Source organism: Muntiacus reevesi, chromosome 2 (assembly GCF_963930625.1).
Source record: "Muntiacus reevesi chromosome 2, mMunRee1.1, whole genome shotgun sequence".
NCBI classification, from domain to species: Eukaryota; Metazoa; Chordata; class Mammalia; order Artiodactyla; family Cervidae; genus Muntiacus; species Muntiacus reevesi.
This window is the reverse complement of record NC_089250.1, coordinates 109889691-109911521: the sequence shown is the minus strand read 5'-3', so window position 1 is coordinate 109911521 and position 21831 is coordinate 109889691. Positions and strand designations below refer to the sequence as shown.

Here is a 21831-nt window from a genome sequence, read left to right as displayed (position 1 = left end):
GTTGCAGATCATATGTTTCATATTTACAATGTTTTCATTGATGCATGAATACAAACTATTCTTTAAGAGCTATTTATTTGCTCTTATTTATGACAAGCTTAGTTAAAAAAAAATACATAAATAAATCGTCAGCTGCACTGCCTCATGCAAGTCATTTCAATGCATTCAGTAACAGTCACCCTCTGAATAAATCACTGAAGAGCTCAATTTTCAACCTTGATGTTATCTTTAGCATATTAAAATATACTGTACTTCAGCCCAGCGTAATAAAGCAGTCATGACAAAGGCTCCTAGTACAACATATTATAATGAGAAAATAAGGAAAAATAGTCATTTCCCTTATTATATTATAAACTAGAATCCTATTAAAAGATATGTCATCATTATATTTGATTACACAGGTCAAAACATGTCTTCCAAAACCCAGCCAAAGTCTGAGGATACAGCTGCTGGTTCTATCTTCCAACAAGTGTCATGGTGGAGGTGGGGGGAGCAGCTCCTATCTTAGAAAAGGCCGTAAAGGACTTGAGCACCATTTCAAAAGCATAATTTATTATTCCTTAATGGTTGCTCTGCCTATGCTCACCACGGGAGGAGAGCTGCTGGGAAAGCTCTGCAAAGAAAGAAACTTTCGTGACAGTTTCTTAGGACTAAAGTTGGAATTTTCCTTCCAAAATAAATGCATGAAGAAACAAATTATCTGATGAAAGTAGGAAAAGATAAATATCTCTTTGACCAACTGTGTGTAAATGTGCATTTTGTCACAGCTCTCAATTCTCTGCTCAAGGTTTATAGTAGATAACTGACAGCTTCCTTTCTGATGCAACTTATATGATTCGAAGACAGAGGCTGCCCTTGAACAAAAATACCAGACCTCAACAGAAGGCAGGGTGTACACAACATCATTTGGAAGAGAGCAAACCACCTAATTAATTATATTCTAATAAGATAAAATTCTTCCTAAGAATCACATGTGAGAAGAGAAAGTATATTAAGAAAGTTCTTTCTGAGGTAATTCATTTAACATTTATTCAATAAATAATAAAGACCTATTCAGTGCCAGGGGCTTCTCTGATGGGTCAGCAATAAAGAACACACCTCCCGATACCGGAGATGTGAGTTTGATCCCTGAGTTGGGAAGAGTCCCTGGAGAAGGGCATGGCAACCCACTCCAGTATTCTTTCCTGGAAAGTTCCATAGACAGAGGAGCCTGGTGGGCTATAGTCCATGGGGTTGCAAAAGACTTGGACATGACAGAGCATCTAAACAACAACAATTCAGTGCCAGGCTCTTATGGGGGTGAGATTACAGAAGAGAACAAAGACTCTACCTCCATGATGGACAATAAGCCATGAATATATAAAAGACATATGCAACTTTCTAAATGACTTTGCACTTACTCAGCCTAGAGCACTTTTTTTTTTAATAGTACCATTGAAAAAAAAAAAGAAAAACTATTAAATAAAAATCACAAAAGTAGGTAAATAGCACATGTTCAAACATACAGCTCCTTTATTCAATTTGCTTAACTCCTCACTGGCGGTCAGAGTGTTTCAGTCAGATCATGTACCTAAGACACACTGCCATGGTCTCTTAAAACATCTTTGATGCTTGGCTTGTGGGACTCATAAATAGGGGAAAGTGAAAATATTTACCCTATAACCTACCCAACAGAGCTTATGCCCCAGGGAGTGCTGCATGGCCTCCACCCTAACAGGGAGAAGATAATATTCACATGCCCGCCAGGGTAAAAGGATGAGGCTAATGTGACTAGAGCTACGAAGACTGCAACATCCCTGGCTACCTGGAACAGTTCCTGGGTCACTTGTTGGAAAGTGTAGCCCTAAGTTGACCATAATAGTGCAGAGACACCAAGAGACCCTCACTAGAGCAGTGGGGTGTCTCACCAAGGCCTGTCACGCTAAGGATCCAGCTCTTGGGGAGAATCTGTTTGTCCTGAAATTGTACTCAACTTGGCCTCAGAGAGAAGCTAATGACTCCCGTCCAGTCCTGGTTCTTTAGAATTTACTAACAGGTAAAATGTGGCACACTGGTACCCAACCAACTGGATTCCTACATTAAAACTCCTATTTTCTACAGGAGACAGGCCAGTCAGTATCCGAAATTTTGTTCTAAAAAAAGCATGCAATTTTCAGGTAGGATGAAGTTAATCTAAATTTTTGTTTAATAGTTTTCTTAAGTTTTACTTAAACTGTATTCTGAAAAGTTTGTAAGTGGTAGCTCTTTTAAAGTAATCTATTGAAGGCTGACTGTTAAAACTGAAAGTTGCTAGCTGGTAACCAGAAATACTATGAGATGTATCCTGGTATTTAGATATATAACATTTAAGCTAGGGGCTAGCATCTAAGATATAGGAGAAGACATTTTCTCTTTGAGAGAGGTAACATGGTTAATATCACCAACATCATATTAACTTTCAACATCACAATATTCTAGGTAGAGATGCAGCATGTGACTTTCTAATTCTGCCTGATGGACCTAGAAAGGCAGAGGAGTAGGGAGAGAAGGTGCTTTCTTGTTTAAGTGGTGTTTCCTCAAGAAATCAGCCAAGAGGTATAAAGAGCCTAAAGGAAAGGCAAGACTGGGACTGGACTCTCTAAACTACCTAAGAGATCTCTTGTCACTAGAACCAGATCAGGGAAAGAATGAGGGCATGGAAAGTTAATCTGTTAATTCTCAGTGAGAATGAAACTAGCTATTAAATGGTACCCAGAAGCATCCTTTCTTAAAAGTTTATTGTATTTCTTATTTTCTTTAAATCCAGGTGTGTGGACTCCTTAAGAATGAGACTTAAATTAAGTCTCATTCTTAAGAAAAGTGAACAAGGACACTGCTAACCACACTGGGGACATGACCAAGTTCATAACTAGGCACAAAACTGGGTCATTTGCACACATCTTCTAGCAGCACACACTAATGACAGACTGAGTTTGTAAACAGTATACATTCCTCAGGAAAAATGAGGGGAAACCTCTCGACATACAAAATCATAGAAAAGATCAGCAAAGGTAATTTCTGGAAATAAGTACCTATCTCATTCCATCATATTTCCTCTAGAGCAAGTTCTGTTCCATGAAGGACAACCCTGATACATCGTACAGTATTTTAATACTGAGTAGAGAAAGCCAAGAATTGAAGCTGCTTACAAACTTTTATGATTAGCCTACAAACAAACAGTTGTTTTTATTTTTATTTTTATTTTTTTTTTTTATCACAAAGTGCAAAATTCTGTATTTCAAAATACCCTGGGGGTGAGCAAGCTGCAGAGCTCCTGGTTGTAAAAGGTGACTGCACCACGGTGGGTGGGGCCGGGAGAGCTCACGCACTGCTCCTACCTTCTTGGGTCTGTGTTCTCAGGCATGTCACTCCCTGCGATGGGGATGACGGAGTGGGGAGGCCCTCTTGGCCAGCCAGATTCTGGACCGCCCCCACCACCCAGACAGGGACCCTGATTGTAAGCTGCAGCTGTCTTGCTCTCAGATCCTGCCCAGCACTGATTTTCCACGTTACTGGCTGTAGACTGTGCAAAAAATGACTGACTGAAGGTAACGTTAACTGATAATTTATGTAACTGAAAAGCTTGTCACCAGTCTCAAGGAAACTGTAGATTTAAAGTTTGTAGACTCCTGGACCCAACTGTCATCTACTCTTTATAGCTCCTTCCCCTAAGAGTAAGTCAAGTCTGAAACAAAGAAGAAAAAGTTAATGTAAGATTTAGAATTCTTATGATTCAAATTAGTATGTTTATTTTAAATTAGGAAAGAATACTGAATTTCATCAAATGCCTTTTCTCATTTGTACTAAACAACCCCTCTGGTTATCCTTTGTTTTCCCATTGATTTTTCTCCATCAGTGCTCCAGTCTCTCTAGCTTAAAAACAAAAAAACCTACCGCCCTTGATAATTAAGCTTTTTGAATCTACTTCTTTAAATTTCACTTATACCCAATCCTTGAACGATACTTTTTACACCTTATCTTAACCTTCTTCTATGGGGTACTGAACAGTGGCTCAAGAGTGATCTTAGGCAAGTTCCCCAGTGTCTCTGTGCCATCCAAAGAGAGGTAACTGTAACCCACTGAGGGTATCTGCAAGGATTAAGCGAGTCTGTGTAATTTGGGTTACAGTACCTCATATATGGCTTTCCAGGTGGTGCTAGTGGTTAAGAACCCACCTGCCAATTCAGGAGACTTAAGAGATGCAGGTTCAGTCCTGGTCGGGAAGAGCCCCTGAAGGAGGGCATGGCAACCCACTTCAGTACTCTTGCCTGGAGAATGCCATGGACAGAGGAGCCTGGCGGGCTACAGTCCATAGGGTCACAAAGAGTCGGACACGACTGAGGCGACTCAGCATGTACCTGACACATGGGAAGCGCTTTAGAAATGTCAGCTATGATTATGGATACTGTTGTTGTTGAAATGTTGACCTCTTTTGGCTTACTTTTCCTACTTCTGGACCCTTTACAATGAGGTTAAAAACACACATCTCAACACGTGATGTGAGGACAGACTCCTATGACAGTGACTGACACATATTAGACACTTAATAAATGTCAGCACTGTTGCTGCCATCAATGATTTTCCTTTTCTGCACATTTTGTGTTCATGACTTCTGCTCATTTTCCCATTAGGGTTTATGTTTTAACACTATCAAAACCTTTACTTTTGTATTTGTTTAAATACTACAGATAAACTTCGCCTGGTACATTTGTTGCAAACATCTTTCCTGTTTGCTTTTAAATATTAATATTTTCCCACATAGGAGTTTTACATTATTATACAGTGAAGTTTGTCTATTTTTTTGTGTGTGATTTCTTTCATTCTCTTAATGCTTAGGATGTCCACGACCATCTAAAGACCAGATATATAATTAGATATTCTTTCTTTTACTTTCTAAATGTTCTTTTTGTTGTTAATCTCTAAGTCTTTAATCTACCTAGAGTTTCTTTTGTTGTTACCTAAATATCTAACACGCTTCTGTACATGCTCACACTTTTGAATATACTGTTTCCTCAGCCTGGAATGTTTTCACTTTAACTTCTCAAGCCACAAGCTCTCAATATCTATTGTAGAAACATACTGTCCAACAATTGATGTCTCCTCAGTGAACTTAATTAACCACCCAGCAAGAGCTGTGTCTTCATTTCTCTTGCTTGTGTTTAGCTGAATGTAGACTAGGGTGTCCCAATCAACAAGGCTGAGTGAAGAGGTAAGAAATGAATCTTTTCTCATCCTTCTTCATTATCCAGTTCAGATAATGGATATTCTTCATTATCCAGTTCAGAATCAGATAAATGAGCTTACACAAACACACAAGTACGTGCTTTTGCCAGCCTGTTTCACCACTACCTGGTACAATGTTCTGCAACCTACTGCTGAATCAGCTGTTTTCCCTGGGTCTCTCCTGGGTCAGCACAGGAGCCTGGGTTTTGCATCCTGCTCCCCATGCAGGGTTTCGGCTCTGCAGGCCTAAGTAAAAGACGGTTCGTCACTGCCCATCCATTGCCCCACCAAGCACAGTCCTACACAACTGAAGGTATATACAACAGATTATCACTGCTCCATAAGTATTTGTACCAAAGGAAACAATGAAAGGATAAACAGAAACTAATAAGACTGGTGACCTGCAGAAAAGGCTCAGGAATGGGACTGAGGAAGGAGTAACACTTCTTTGAGTATACGCTTTAATACAGTTTCAACTCTGAAAATCATGTTGTGCTATATTCTTAACATTTGAAAACAGTTGTACTCAGGGTAAAGTCATGAAGAACTATATTCAAATACTGACCTCTCATTAGGAGGTCTGTTTTATACAGTGATGTGATTAGCAATCCTAAAATGATTTAATGTGTATTCTAGGACTAAGCACATTAATAAATACACTGTAGGTAATGGAAATCAGGTTTCTCACTACCAGAGAAGAGAGTTGCAAATACAATAATATGGAAAGATAGACTAAAACTCTGCAGAGGTGTTGCTCTGGAATGCAAAGCTCAGTGAACTCATAACAGGGATGTGTGTGTGTGTGTGTATACACATACACACATAAACATATATCTCTTCTTTCCTAGCTCTTCCCCTTGAGAGGCCCTAGAAGCAGGGACACCCCAGTAGCAGTACGGACACCTAGGTGGCTCAGATCTTGGCCTTTACATTGTTTTCCACCATAAAGCATTAAAGACTTTTTAAATAGAAATGTGTGATTCCAGGGCTAGGTCAGAGAGAGAATAAGATGAATCTGGCACATCATGTTTGTTGTACCAGAAGGTAAGGAAGGATCAGACATGTTAGAGGGACACAGGTGCTAGTCTGAAGCAGTTCACACAGAATAAATCTGGGGCAATTTGAATATCAAATAAATAATGGCAGCTACAGGTTATAATCCATAGAATAAAATAAAAATTCATTAAGTAGTCTGTAATTATATAAATTATAAAGAATAATGAGATAAATGAAGTGATTATTTAACTAAAAAATTAATAAAGGAAGCTCTGGGCTTCCCCGGTGGCTCAGCTGGTAAAGAATCTGCTTGCAATGCAGAAGACCTGGGTTTGATCCCTGGGTTGGGAAGAAGGGAACAGCTACTGACTCCAGTAGTCTGGCCTGGAGAATTACACGGACGTTATAGTCCATGGAAGAGTCACAAAGAGTCAGACACGACCGAGCGACTTTCACTTTCTTTCACTTTCCTTACAGCATATATCAACAAGTAGATCATACATTGGGACTTTAAAAATCATTATCTGGTAACTACCAAAGTAATAAGAGTTTTAGATAAGAATCATAAATAAACACTAAAAGTAGTAGGTGAAAATTGGATGAGAAACAGGATATTTACATAATTCCAAAGTGTCTTCTTACTAGGATATTACTCATTACAAAGGGAAAAATGTTATTCTATAGTGAAGAAATCCGAAAGGCACCATCTTACACTGTAATGGGTCAAAGAAATGATCATGTGATTCTGCTAGGAGGTGCTCGGGAGGACCCAGCATCACTTCTGTATCTTCCTGCCAAAACATCGAGAACTCCAATCTACTCATGAGGAAACATCAAACAAGCTCAAACTGAGGGACAATGTTAAAAAAAAAATGCTCTGTATACTTCAAAAATGTCAAAGTAACAACAAAACAAAACAAAAAATGACTAAGGTGTTATTCCAAATAACTCAAGAGATATAATAACTCAATACGCTATCCTGAACTGGGAAAAAAAAATTTTTTCCCCCTGGAAAGGACATAAGTGAAAACTGGCAACATTTGAAATTTGAACAAAATAGATAGATTAGATAACAGATAATGCTGAATCAACGTTAATTTCTTGGTTTTGATAATTCATGGTTTTGTATGACAGCATCTTTTTTATTTTTATTTTAAAGAAAAACACACTGAAACGGTATAAGGGTAAAGGTGCAACAGGTCTGTAATTTACTCTCAAATGATTCTGGAAAAGAAATACAGAATGACAGAGGGGGACGGGAGGGAGCGAGAGGAAGACTGAGAATGATACAGCAAAAAGCAAATGTGACAAAATGTGACAAAATCTGGGGAACTGGGGTGGAGTAGATGGGAACTTTGCTCTAAGTCTGAGAGTACTTCAAAATCGAAGGGAAAGCAGTGAGCTGGAAAGGCACCGCTGGGTGGCTCTGGCAGCAGGGACATGCTACTGCCTCTCCCTGGGAGGCTTGGAAGCAGGAATCACAGAAGTTTTGAGGGAAGGGGGCTTCTCTGGAGTTCTGAGATGTCTGGTGTGGACGGAGAGTGGTATGTGTGTGTGTGGTGGACACAGAGAAGGGGAGGACTTTAAAATTTTCTAACTGAGGGAGAGAGGGAAATCTTAGAAAGCAGGAGAGAAAGAGAAATACAGTATCAGCTTCAACCCACGATAAGCCTCTCCTTCCGCTATCCACTTCCGACTGAAGTTTTGGGCAGAGTTACAAAACCTGTTGAGTTGGTTTATGAGCAGACTGGGAGTAGGTGCCCTTAGTCACTTGGGCCAATCTGCAGAAGACCTCTCAGGAAGCCCTGCTCTGACACATCCCAGACAAGCTGTCCTAGGAAGACACACACAATAACATTATTGCAAGGACAGCATTTGGTCCCGGGATGACCATTCCATCTCTTGAGAACAGTGTACAGAGTTTTAGATTCACAGTTCTTTAAATTCACTCATCATTTTGTGCCCATATCTATAATCCTGTGTGCCAGTGGGCAGCTGGGCAGTGAACAGCTTTCCTTCTATTCGTGTCTTGTTTTAGCTTCCTGAACCAGTAGTTATTGTAGACCAAACAAAGATTTCCTGCCTTACAACCTTCTTTAAATTACTGAAAATACCTGCCCGGACCAAAAGACCCTCAGGCTTACGTACAAGTAGAAATAAAATAAATTTAACCCTTAAAAGGTTCCTTTAAAAAAACAGAGCAGATTTTAGAAAACTTGTAACTCCGGTTATCAGTTCTGCCCTGAGTTCTGAATTGTAAGGTCAATAAGGATTATGCGAGGTCATGGGGTTTATCTCCTCCTTCTGCAAAAGACTGGATCTAATCATTATAGAAAGATATTTATCTACTATTATTTTAAGTAACTCCAAATGAGGAGAGGCTATCAATTTTGACAGCAGCCTACTCTATCTTCTTTGAAACGTGTGTAGCCAAGGAATTATTTTTTGGTTTTAAATTGAATTTGTTTGGTTTATACTAGTCCCCATTTTCTTTGAGCGCTATAAAATTCTTCCCCTGATCTCCTCTTCTCCGAAGAAACAGCACCAGTCCCCTTTCAGCTTTATTCAAATCATTCACCATACTTCTTAACCCACTCCAGTGCAGGATGATGCCAAGGGTACATGAATGAGAAAATCTAAAATGACACATTTCAGCATTGCATTGCCTGGTTGCACCCTAATGGATGGCATTCATCATGATGGCTTTGAGCCATCCAGATAGATTCCACTGTGTTCCCTAGTTGTTTTAAGAAACAGAGTAGACTCTAATACAGTTTTCACTAAAATGGTTAACATAAAGACTTGGCATTTGTTCCTGGGTTGTTATTTTATGCAGAAGGCCTCAGTACCAGATCATGCTGAACAAATAAGTGGCTACTACATTTAGAGACCTGCATTTTTACCTGGTAAGTACCAGTCTCATTTAAACCTTAGGTAGAAAATCATCATGGGCAGTGACCATATCACTTTGGAGATTCCATTCAAATGAGCAAAAATACATCTAACGCAGATTACTGAGTGCTCTGCCCTACTGAATAAAAAAAAGGTGTCCAAGGAGCTTAGAGCAAGCTGGAAGCATGACACTTGTATCAAATAATTACTACTAAAGAATGAATTGGATCTAAGTGCTACACTGTGGAGATAAAGAGCCAAGAAAAAAACGATGTAACTCTGGGAGATGGGATCAAAAAGAAGAGGCGGAGGCTCAAAAGGGAGGGCATATATGTATACTTACAGCTGATTTATGTGGTTGTGCAGCAGAAACTAACACAACATTGTAAAGCAATTATCCTCCATTAAGAAAAAAATAAAAAGGAGGTTCTTGAGCCAGTTCTTAACAATGGGTAGGATTTTGAATAGACTGAGGCTAGAAAAGGAGGAAGTGGCCATTTAAGGAAGGCTCTAAACAGACAATGGAAATATGGGAACCTGCTCAGAGTATTTGAGGAAATGGAGGTTAATATACAACATAATACATGAAAAAGCCACAAAGAGAGGCTTGAACTAACTGTTGGAAGATCAGGAATACTGAACTAAACAGTGTGCCTTACTCTGTAAGCATGCAAATACTATCCAAAATTTAAGGCTCAAGTGGCTGCGAGGCATACCAAAAATTATTAGGAACAACTTGTGAACAGTGGTCACAAAAAATTCCAAAATAAAACAATTGGATTTGCCTGTAGAACACATTACAACTGGGATGGAAAAATAAAATGGTGAACTTCTGGTAAGATGACCTTTCATGGGATAACTAGATCAAGAAAGAAGAGTAAGACTAAGGTAATTAATTAATGACTAGAAATATCATCTGAAAATTTAAATCAATTAAAATACTTCAAAGAAGAATACTATCTTTCGATGTTAATAAATTATACAAATCAGTCCAACACTGCTATATAGTTATATTTTACACCCAAACTTTCATATTTCAACATCTAATAATATAGATTTACACTCAACACATTGCTTCATGATTTTCCTTGAGTATATTTACATTTTGGTTTTGCATCTGATGTACCTTATGAAGATTACATGATTTGCTGTGTTTTCCTTCTTTCAGTTTAAACTCTGGTAATGAAGAAGCACACAGTTCCTAGTGACAGATTTTCACATGGTCAGAAGTGATTACTATCATGAGATACCTGGTCTTCCTGTTATCTGGATATTTTGAATCAAATTTCCAAATACAGCTTTAATACTGTATTTACACATCCAATCTAATATAAACAAAGGAGGAAAAAACGACCAATTTTCTTTAAACATTATTTTATGCATACTTTAAAGTAGCAATCAGATTTTCATCGAGGACACTCAGCAGATACAAATGTGTATAAAAAGTATTACTTGGGCAATCTTTAAATACAAACATTTCCATAGTAATTTCCATAATAGACAAGGGAAATTGACAAAACAAGATATTTATTTCTACTAGAGAGGCTCCAAGGATAGGCTACCTAAAGAATTGTTTTTCTAAATAGAAACCCCCCTCCGTTTCTGCTCTGTACTGCACAAGATTATAGGCAGAATTTCAGAAAGCTGAAAATCCTTTTAAATAACACTTCCTCTGGCTTTAATCACAAATAATTGCCTCTTTTGGTGCTAATGAGCATGAGCCTCACAGAATGGAATGTAATTCTGCCGGTTCATTCAGGGTAATGGTTTTGTGAGCTGGTGACACTGCGAGAGATGGGGTCTCAATTTCCTAGAGTACAATAGTGAGCAGCAATACATTTTTCTCTTGAGGAAGGTTTTCTAACCTATGTAAATATAAGTAGAAAACCCATTATCTATTGATAAAAACAACAAAGTAGGTTAAATAAAGTTTTATGTACTACTCTCCTTTAATAGCCATCAGCTCCCTGGATCATGAAAATAAGTAAAGTATTTCACTTACTGAAATCAATGAGAAACCGTCCAAATCCTTGCCTTTGGTGCTGGGGCATGATCATTATGCAGGAGACATTATACTTCTGCTGGCAAAGTTTTTCCTGAGGGAAGGAGAAACAGATCAAGTATGTCAGAGCACTGCTAAAGTGGGCAATTCCCTGCACCTGCCTCTGTCCATATACCACGGTCCACTAAGGTGAGCCGACGTGTTAGGTCAGGATCAAGCAGAATAACTCGGCCATCTTAATCAATCAAACTATCAGCTAACAACAAACTACGCACTCCAGGCATGCCTCTCAATTATATCTTTATTCTTGAAAGTCAGCACCATGAAATATGAATAAAGAATCCAAGGAAATGTGAGTCAAATGAAACAGCACAGTATGGAAGAAAGGTTTTCTATGCTCAAACAACCTGGGAGATGGGCAGGGGGAGTGGGGGCAGATTCAGAGAGTCACGCAGCAGGATCAGTTAAGATTGCCTTGTTAAAGGCCACAGTGAAACTAAAACAGTGCCTGTGTGGGTAGACTTGCACAAATACATTTCTCTTATGAATAAACAGTCAAAGTAAAATGCTGGAGAAATAATCTATATTTCAAAGAAGGACAACAAACAAAAAGACAACAGCAACAAGAAATCCCCAAGCCTCCAAACCAAACTGAGGCCAACATATTACCAACAGTCTGAAACCAGGAAGAAGACTGAAGAGAATATAGTGGAAATGGTTCTTGTAGTTCAGGGAAAATTTGCAATTTTCATGGGCTATGGCATCAGAGCAGCAACATTTTCTTCACGGTACATAGAAGCCGCCAAAACCTACACAGAGAAGATCTGGAAAAGGCTTTTGAGGTTGTGAATGCTCTGGCCAACTATAAACCACAAATTAGATTAACCACAAATGGTACTAACCACATCAAAGAATTACTTTGGAACACCCAGATCTTTAATGAACCTATTTGAAAGATCACAGGAAATGGTGGAGGAAAAAGCACTACATGGCAGAATTAAAGATTTCTTTGTGAAAAAGATGTGCTCCCGACTTTAGCACATTTGAAGCTGTCTGTGGAGTCTCCAAGAAATGAGGAGTAAGAAATAATGTGTGTCAATTTTCCTAAGAAACTGGATGGCCCCATCACTGGATGTGTATATCCATGGCAAAGATTCAAATAATTAGTCTGTCTTGCAAAGTCAGACAAACGGGTCACTGTCTCTAAAAAGAGGTGTACTCTGAGTTAAAGGATTCATCCTTGACACAAGTCTTTTCTTTATTTCAAACTATTTTTTCCTGTATGATATTTTTGGAAATCTAACCCATAAGTGGTCCTTTCCCCCCATCCTCGCCCCCTGCCTTTAAACACATGTTACCACAGCTAAATTCTAAACAACTGCTCCCTCTTTCCTTCCTGCTTTGAGTCATCTATTACATGCTTAGAAAGATATATGCATGTAATGATTTACACTAAATTTTTCTATTTTCTAGGTCATCTTGGCCATTCTTTGGCTATAACATCTAGAATTTGGTTTAATCCCAAAGGGCCACAGTCCTTCAAACTCCAACTGACATGTTAGAATATGGCTTAAGTCTTTTAACATAGCTGCTTTTTAGATTAATTTTTGTTTTACTGCACTTGCAAAGGATATTTTAATATTCCGAGTATGGTAAGACATGACGGTAGTTGCTGCCATACTATAAAAGAAATAGGGACAAAATGAAAAAAGTTTAGCTTGTTCTAAGTAAAATGTTAGGAGAAGAAAATGGCAACCCACTCCAGTACTGTTGCCTGGAAAATTCCATGGATAGCAGAGCCTGGCACCCTATAGTTCATGGGGTCGAAAAGAGTCGGACAGGACTGAGCATTCACGCAAATAAAAATGTTGGGCGCCCTGTGACAAAGAGAAGACTCAAACCCCCAGAGTTACTGTGAACCGAAGACCCAGAGGTCAGCTCAACATAAGGCAGGACAATGTCAATAAGCATCACTATCTGTTTTAAAATGCACATAGATTTAGAGAAACGCCATTTTCAAACAGAAAGGACAGTCATGACCATTATTCTTTTTAATTCTTTGGAGAAAAAATTAAAAATTCTTTTAAATTCCTTGGACACATCTATACAGAAGGTAAAGTGTTCTATAAATTATATAAATTTCCTAGTTATTGCTTTCCCTTGTATTAATTCTCTATCATCTGTAACCTATAAAAGTTAACAGTTTTCTTTTTCATTTTAGAGCTTTATCAAATACATGGATTAAAATGTTGAGGCTGTTTCCCATGACTGCTGTCACTTATTCCTATTTTTGTTTATGGTCTCTGGGTTGTTTTTTAAATTTAGAAAAACTTCTGTATGCCAAGCTTTGACCTTCCATGAAAACGGCAATTCCATTAGGCATTCCATTATGCAACAGTAGATTAATTGGAATTCACTTATCACCTAATATGTAAACATATATCATAAAATAAATAAGCTATAGGATTTGGAGCATTTATATTCTGCCCGAGAAATCTTATAATTACCATTCTGGCATATTAAACTATTTCCTAGCTACCTAAGAAAATTTAAGGTTAGCCTGATAAATATCTCCAAACTCAGATTCCTTTTATTGCATATGAGTTAATGTATCTCAGAAGCCTTTGAACAGAAGAATGTGAGAGAACTGCTCTGAACCACATGAAAAAGACAAACTATAGGCACTCAATATGTCAAGGGCTTCCCTATGTTAACAGCCGGAGATACCTGGACTTTCTAAGACTGAGGCTACTTTAGATCTTAAAACAATAGAGCAGAGAGTAAGAGACGAAAGAGTAAAACCAGCCATTATATCAACTTAACTGTCCAAATGCCAATGTTCCAACTCACTGAGATTACTGATGACCACAGAGGGAATGCAACAAGGAGAAAACAGAATTATCTTTTAAATGCTACATTATACTGAAACCTTCATGTTGATACCACTTAGGGGGAAAGGGGAACTAAGCTTAACATTTAGAAAATGAAAGATGCTAGGTGGTCTGCAAGGCAGCAATTATAACATTACATGAATGCTGACGGTCAACACAGCAAACAGTGCTGAGGTCTTTTACACACTTCCTAGGCACAATGCTTATGGTTTTTGTGTGTGTGTTTTCTTAATGAGCTCTGAATAAGAATCTGAGCTTTTCAGAAACATGTCATTTATTCAAATTAGAGTCATAAAAAGGCCCTGTTTGAAGAATTGGACTCTACCAAAAACATCCTGAAAAAGAAAATGAAGGTCATACTGGCTCTTGTTTTACCTTAGAGAAGTATCCAACCAGATGACAGCCCTTTTCATCATTTTTTGTAAGGACATAAAAAAGGAATGGCTCGACATCATAATACAATGTTTTGTGGTCCAGGAAGAGCTTGGCTAACAAGCAAAGGTTTTGGCAATAAATTTTGCTCATATTCCCATCAACCTAGCAAAGAGAAACAGACAACATTATTTAACATAAAAATACCACTCAATATAAAACTGTTTCTTTTATATGGTATTTTGGAAAGCATATAATTTTTTTTCAAATCCCAAACTAAACAATTAACACACTCCATTAACCAAGAAAGTTTACCAGAAAATAGCTGTCATTTGGCAAATCAGAATTCCACCTTTTCTCCTTAAATTGGGATAAATTTAAGGTAGCTTAAATTTCTCTTTACACTTCCTGAAGAAAGGCCACACATTGGTAACAAAGGAGTAATTTTTATTTACTATTTATTATAACTAAAAAATGATTAGGCATGCCTTCTCTGTTTGAACCAAGTAAACTTGAATTAAAGAAATGTAAACCAATCAAAATGCTGCTTGAGTTAAGTGAAACTTTATGTTGTTTCCAAAGGGCTTCACATAAAATAAACTGTATTATTCTGACTCCTCAGAAATGTGAATTCGCAAAAGAGGCTTCCATTTTGGTTTTATCCCAAGCATTATTTAATTGGAAAAGATAAAATTCCTATGTTGGGAACACTTAGAGAAAGTGAGATGAATTTTAACCCACAGTAACTACCATGACGACAGTCTACTTCTCAAAGTAAAAGAGTCAAGCTGTGACACTGATGGTTACAGACAGGAGGCGAGGCACAGATGCCAATTTCGTTGATCAAATGTAGTTACTTGTTGAAAACAGAAAGCACAGCAGATTCAAGAAGAATTTCCCTAGCACTTTTCTTATGGGAAATGGATATTTGCTAACCAGAGCTCTTTGACAATGAACTTGATCGTTCTTGAGTCTCCTGTGGACCATACCGGTTCTCATAATGCACAGATTATTTTTAGACTTCATATAATCATTTCCCTTGGATGATACCTAGGTCCCACACATGGCAACATGATCAAATATGGGCAACGGGCACAGAGGATACAATTCTCTCTTTAATTAAAGGAAGTTTTGGGGAGTATGGTCCTTTTGAAAACGGTAGTATATTACAAAAAGGAAAGACAGAGATGTATGTATCCCTGAACCAGAAAAACAGAGAGATGACAATGCTGAAAAGTCTTACCAGTTGTGAAAGATCTAATATGACATGCTTTCAAGAGGGATATAGAAAAGATAGCAAAGTAGTAACGTGTGATTATTATTTACTTATGTTATGTTACTAAGGACACTGCAAACACAAAAGTTTCCCACATACTGTGTGGGAATAATACTCTTAGTATTAACTCAGATTCTAAAATAGGTACCTTGGCACTTATCCAATCCAATTCCTTCAGTTATTTTTATGAGTAAAAAATTTACAGATCTCCTTCTGATTTTTCCTTTCTTATCTATGTATGGTCCCAAAGTACCTACCCTGAAATAGAGCATTCTCATTAGCCTAACAAGATTGATTCTCTTACCCCAAGACGACTTTTCCTGGATTTATGAGAGGTTCACCCCCTCTGGCAGAGTTATGCTGATTTATTTAACAATTACTTAAAGCCAACAATGTGTTCTGTCCTTTGAGAAACAATGAGACACTGATTTTCATTTTATTTTGGTTAGAAGAAAGCTTCCAAGGCATCAAGGAAGGAGCCAACAGTTAAGTTAAACTTGTGACATTCATGAATTAAGCTTCAGCTGAGAACAGCTCTGTTGTCTCCACTGGTTGGGGCTGGCCCGTGAGCATCCCAAGACGAACACCAGGATAGCAACCGGCTTTTGCCTTTCCCTTTAGCACAGTGGTTCTCACTGTGGGTGATCTTTGTCCTCTAAGGGCACTGGCTACGTCTGGATATTCTGACTGGAGGGGGTTTGAGCTACTGGCATTTAGCGGGTACGGGCCAGGGAGGCTGCTGAACACCCTACAAGGCCTCCTACACCAAAGAACCATCCAGCCCGAGACATAAGCAGGCCCCAGGGTGACAGAGCTTGTGCCCCCCGTTTAGTAAGAACACACATATCAAATCTTCCCGGCAACAACACCCTTCTCCCTTCAAGCGTGCCGAAAGAGCCCGATTTAACCAGGAAGAGGGGCTTCAAAAAATTCTAAGACACAATACATGTGTTTTCTGGTGAGTCTTGGGAAAAAACAGTAGGCCCAACACTGTCTGAGAGAGGGAGCCTGATCCATGTGAGAAACCTAGGCATGACCCTCCCCTACATTAAATTTAATACAAGACATTACAGACCAGAATTATAGAGAAATGTGGGTAGAATAATAAATTTCTAATCTGAACAACTCTGAAAAAGACAACCCTACAGTAAAACTATTTTGGAGAAAGAGATTATATCTGTTGTGCAGGGAAGGCTTGTTCTGAGCACTCAGGAATGAACACAATGACTGAGATGAGTAACAGAAATGATAATAAGGCAGGGTGATGGAAGCGCTCAACCAGAGTGAGAGAATTGAGAAGGCCTGTGAATAGGCAATAACAGGAAAGAAAGGCATGGCCTCCTCAAGGAACAAGTGACTCAGCTAAAGTGGATCCCTGCAACTGACAGCAGAACATGATCAAACAATGAAACGATATACCGGTAAAGATCTTCTGCTACTAAATCAATTCTGAAAACACAAAATGTCTTCAAGAACACGCAATTACAGACACATGGCCACAAGGGGCTCCTGTGAACAGCAGGGTTCTCCAGGGGTGGCCACCGACCCAGACTGGGAAGGGAGGGAGTCCCAACATCTGCTGAGGTCTCACCAAAAGGATTATCTACCCTGCCAAGAAGTGGATGGAAACACAGGTGGTTGTGTATTGAGGAGATATGTACAGCTGCTCAATTCCCTGGAAGAGTGAGCACCTGCCAGACATTGGCTGGAGCTGCTGAACAAAGCTAATTTCTCCTGCCAAAGAGAGTAGAATTCACAAAGAGCTAAGGAGATCATAAATTCACTGGTGAATATATCTGGTGCAGACAGGGATTTGGGAGAAGACAAAAAAGTTAATGTGATGAAGTAGGAATTCATCATCAATCTCAAAGGTTGCTTAACATGGTTAGCACAACACTTCAAAATATGGAGATATTTGAAAAAGCACTCTGAATTTCAGTGCCAAAACTGAATAAACTTTGTACCTTCTATGAACAAATCAGTACACAGTCAACAATTAGAAGCGCTAGGTTTCCAATGCGGAGTTTTTTATTTACACATGCTTACCTCAAATACTGAAAGGTCTTTCCTTCGGTAAATTTCATTTGCTGGAGGATGAAACCATCCACATTTCTTTGAGTGTCTTAATAAAATATTTTTACTTTTCATATATTTAAGACAGAATTCACACAGGTAAAGCTTTGGTAATCTGTTGAAAGTTTAAAACCAAAGAATATAATCTGATTGGTTATTCCTTTCAGGGGGAAATATTAAACATTGTTCAATTCTCTCTAAGCCATAAAAAGGTGGTATAATAGTATTTGAAAGAAGTAGTTTAAAAAAGGAAAAAGCCAGTAGTAGACATAATGTACAAACTTTACTTTACTTTTCAATCTAATAATATTTGCTGTCTTTACTGTGTGAACAAATCATCTCTTTCTTTAGAAATGTCCTATAGAAAAAAGGTTGTCAGACTTGGAACTATGACTCTAAAAACAATGGCATCCTGTCATCCATGCATATTTTTCAAATTTCACACTTAATGTCATGATTTCAATATTACATATAATCAGTGGTGTGACGATAACAATCTTTTCAGAGAGAAGTGAACTCATTATTTTTAAAATGATCTGTGTACTTATAAGACAGGGAAGTCCTAGAATTTAGCTGTCTCCATTTCTCATGGATGAGGTAACTTTAAGGTTACTATCAGTTATACACAATCTAAAGCACTAAATGCAGTCAAGTCAAATGACCTTATCTGTTCCTACCAATTCCACTGACTCTGAGTAACATTAGACAGACACTTTCTCACTTCTGCTGGCTTTTTCTCCACCTCAGAAATGACACCATTTTGTTAACCAGCGCCCTGTCATGCTTAGGTGTACACTGCTTGTATTTACAAGAGAATGCCTGGAAGCATTCTCAAGGGCTTTGGGATATAAACATGGGGAGAAGGGTTTTGGGGAGAACTAGACAGGCTCACCATAGAAATCTCAAATCTTGGATTCATGTACAAAATTTATCCAAAGTTCTCAGAACAACATGACTTGTGATTACCCATACACATAAAAGCTCATTGGTGTTTGGTGTTTTTCAAAAACTATTTAGGAACATGGAGCTGAGCGATGTGAACTGGGAAGAGAAATCAAAACCCCTGACTCTTAGTTTGCCACTTAACTTCTAGAAATCCTCCCCATTTTCTCCAGTTAGATGACTGGGCAGATGCTCATGAGAAAGAGAAAAGGGTGAAATCTATTCTAGAAGAAAAGTAAATTTGTGATTACCGAACTTTGCAGGCTAAAGCATTTGAGAAGATACTAATGAAGTATGCCCTGACATACCTGAAGGAAAAAAAATCTGTTCACAAAACGCCCATTTTTAGATACATTAGTTCAAGACAATTTCACAGCTAATCTTAGTTCAGGACAAAAGAAAATCCTAGTACCATTATTTTCTCTTCATTTTTAACAAGTCAGTCACAGATGGCTCTAAAAGTCAAGGCTTAGGGAAGAATCTCTTAAGGCTACCCACTCCCACCTATTTTCTTCTGTATTTCCTTTTTTTTTTTTGCTATGTGTGCTAAGTGCTAAGCTGCTTTAGTTGTGTCTGACTCTTGCGACCCTATGGACTGTAGCCCTCCAAGCCCCTCTGTACATGGGATTCTCCAGACAAGAATACTGGAGTGGGTTGCCAATTCCTCCTCCAGGTCTTTTGCTCTAATTTATGTAAAAAAAAAAAAAAAAAGAATACTTGACAATAAAATGCCAGAAATCAGAGATAAAACTAGCAGGCCTAATTAGGAAAATGAAAAAGGCAACCAAGAAGAAACTACCAAATACTTTACAAATGGCTAAATTTTTTTTTCTTGATTTGGTTTCTTACATAAACAATATTTCCCCAATAATCAAGAGAGGAAAAAATGGACTGAAAGTTAAAAGACAAAATTTACAACACTGGTGTAACTAGCGAGTATAAGGTGTTTGTATAGAACAATGAGTACTGTAAGAAGGTGCTGATGAAAGTAATAGTTTTGGAAACACCTGAAACTGACACTCAAAATTTATGTCTTACAAATCACCTAATTTCAGTTTTAGAAGGCTCTTTCCTACATATGAGACATTAAGGCTGTATACCTATTCCATTATAGGTAGAGGTAAAGGCCTATTCCATTACCTTGCATATTCCTGTGGGTAAGGCGAGGAGTACCAGGTTTGGATTTCATATTTCCCAAATTCTATTACAGAAGGGTACCGGCCACAGTCTTCTACTCCACTTTCACACTCTATTTTCTGTCAGAAAGAAAACAAAATAGAAGTCTCAGAAGAGGATTTCTTCACTTACACTTTGGTTCTCTCACCAGTGGCTATGAAAATCTACCAATGCTAATCATAATTGTGAATTTTCATATTGTTGAAAAAAAATTATAGGCCCTTGTGAAACAATAGTCAACTTTGCATCATATTCATATATAAACAAATACTCTTTAAGAAATAGTATTACCAATATAGGAAAAAATGGGTACCTGTTAAAACATACAAAGGTCTATGAACAGTCAATGATCTGCTACAATGTATTAAAACTGAGGAAATTCTAAGATGATGTGGCTATTACACACTGTCACACTGTTAACAGTTCCTGTTTCTCCACCAAGTAATATTTACCTCAACTGTAATTAAATAATCAATTTGAAGTCTGCAGTTTGACACCCATCTCCTTTTACTCTCATGCAGGAGGTTAGAACTTTGCCTGCCTCATTCATCGGGACATTCCCAGGGTCTAGCCCAGTGCCTGACATGGCCAAGAAATGTTATTGAATGGAAAAGCCAGGGTTACTGGGTTGGATAGAAAGGGCTTTAGGTTTAGCAGTAACTTTCAGGTAATCACTTGCTGTTCATCATGCTTAAATATGAATGTCAGATACAATCTCCCAAAGTGGTAATATTTAAGGACTTCAAAGCCAAAGGGAAAAACACTACAAAGAATGTAGAATGAGGAATGGAAATATCCAATGGCCCCTTCAAGGAGAAATAAGCACAAGTATTTAGTCCAAGTGGTTTCTACTAAAACTAAAGCTCAAGAGCCTTCAGACAGACCCCTACTCCCCACAAAAGGAAGTGAGGTAGAGCAGGTAATCTATCCATAAATATCATGCTCTGAGAATGTGGTCTTGTTCAGCTGCTAAATCATGTCTGACTCTTTGTGACCCAATAGACTGCAGCATGCCAGGCTTCCCTGTCTTTCACTATCTCCCAGAGTTGGCTCAAATTTATGTCCACTGAGTCAGTGATGCTATCTAACCATCTCATCCTAGGACACCCTCATCTACTTTTACCTTCAATTTTTCTCAGCATCACAGTCTTTTCCAATGAGTCGGCTATTAAATGTGATCTACTAACAGAAAAACTCACAATCCATTAATAAATTTGTTTCTGAGAAGTCCAACAGCCCTTCCTTTCAATGTTTTGGTGAAAATAAGCTAAGTAGAGTTACTCTCTTAGGGAAATCATTTAAAAGAAATTACTGGACATTGAAAATAAAAGTAATTACAACTGATCATGCAACACAATATTGTCTTCACCAATGCCCAGGAGTTAAAATCAGGAGACGTTTTTCGTATTGCTGGCCATCTGTGCTGGAAGAAGCACTGGTCAATTTAAAAGTGATTTCTTCTTTCAGTGAACTATTTAAAAGGGCTATTTTCTTAATTTGAGCAAGAATAATCAGAAATCTATTCCTTTACCCCTAGAAGCATTTTTCAAAATCTGCCTCAACAACTGCTACTCTGGCCTATTTTGTGAGACCAGCTGAGCCATTACCAACTTGTCAGAGTGAAGACAACTAAAAGTCAGTACTTTTGAGTACAGTCAACAGAAATGATGGTAGCAGTTAAAGAACGACAAAGGGTTTTGAAGGGGATTCTTTATAAAATCGAGGCAGTTAATTTCACACACAAAAGTCATATATTATCTTTGTTTCTGGAATGCAGTATTCTGGCCTTACCTCCCAAGACAGTTCCTGGGCCTGCTTGAAAACATCCAAATCCTCTTCAGTAACGGTATCCTTGTTTCCAATCACATTTATATCTGTACTTTCCTGTTTGATGCTTATTTTGATTTCCGTATCTGTCATTTAAAACCAGCAGAAAGTGTATTTACTGACTTGCATCATGAATAACCACC

General features: G+C 38.2%; 1 protein-coding gene across 5 annotated transcripts in view; it reads right to left on the bottom strand.

Annotated features, from left to right (window-relative positions):
• KAT6B (lysine acetyltransferase 6B) overlaps positions 1-21831 on the bottom strand; it is a 179975-nt gene that overhangs the window by 25030 nt on the left and 133114 nt on the right. For all 5 annotated transcript variants that reach the window (XM_065922667.1, XM_065922666.1, XM_065922669.1 and 2 more), the window contains exons 9-13: positions 21653-21774; positions 19826-19941; positions 17717-17858; positions 14398-14559; positions 11132-11225 (exon numbers count right to left, since the gene is read on the bottom strand). In XM_065922667.1, coding sequence (XP_065778739.1) covers positions 11132-11225; positions 14398-14559; positions 17717-17858; positions 19826-19941; positions 21653-21774 — 636 coding nt within the window. The remainder of the gene's footprint in view (positions 1-11131; positions 11226-14397; positions 14560-17716; positions 17859-19825; positions 19942-21652; positions 21775-21831) is intronic.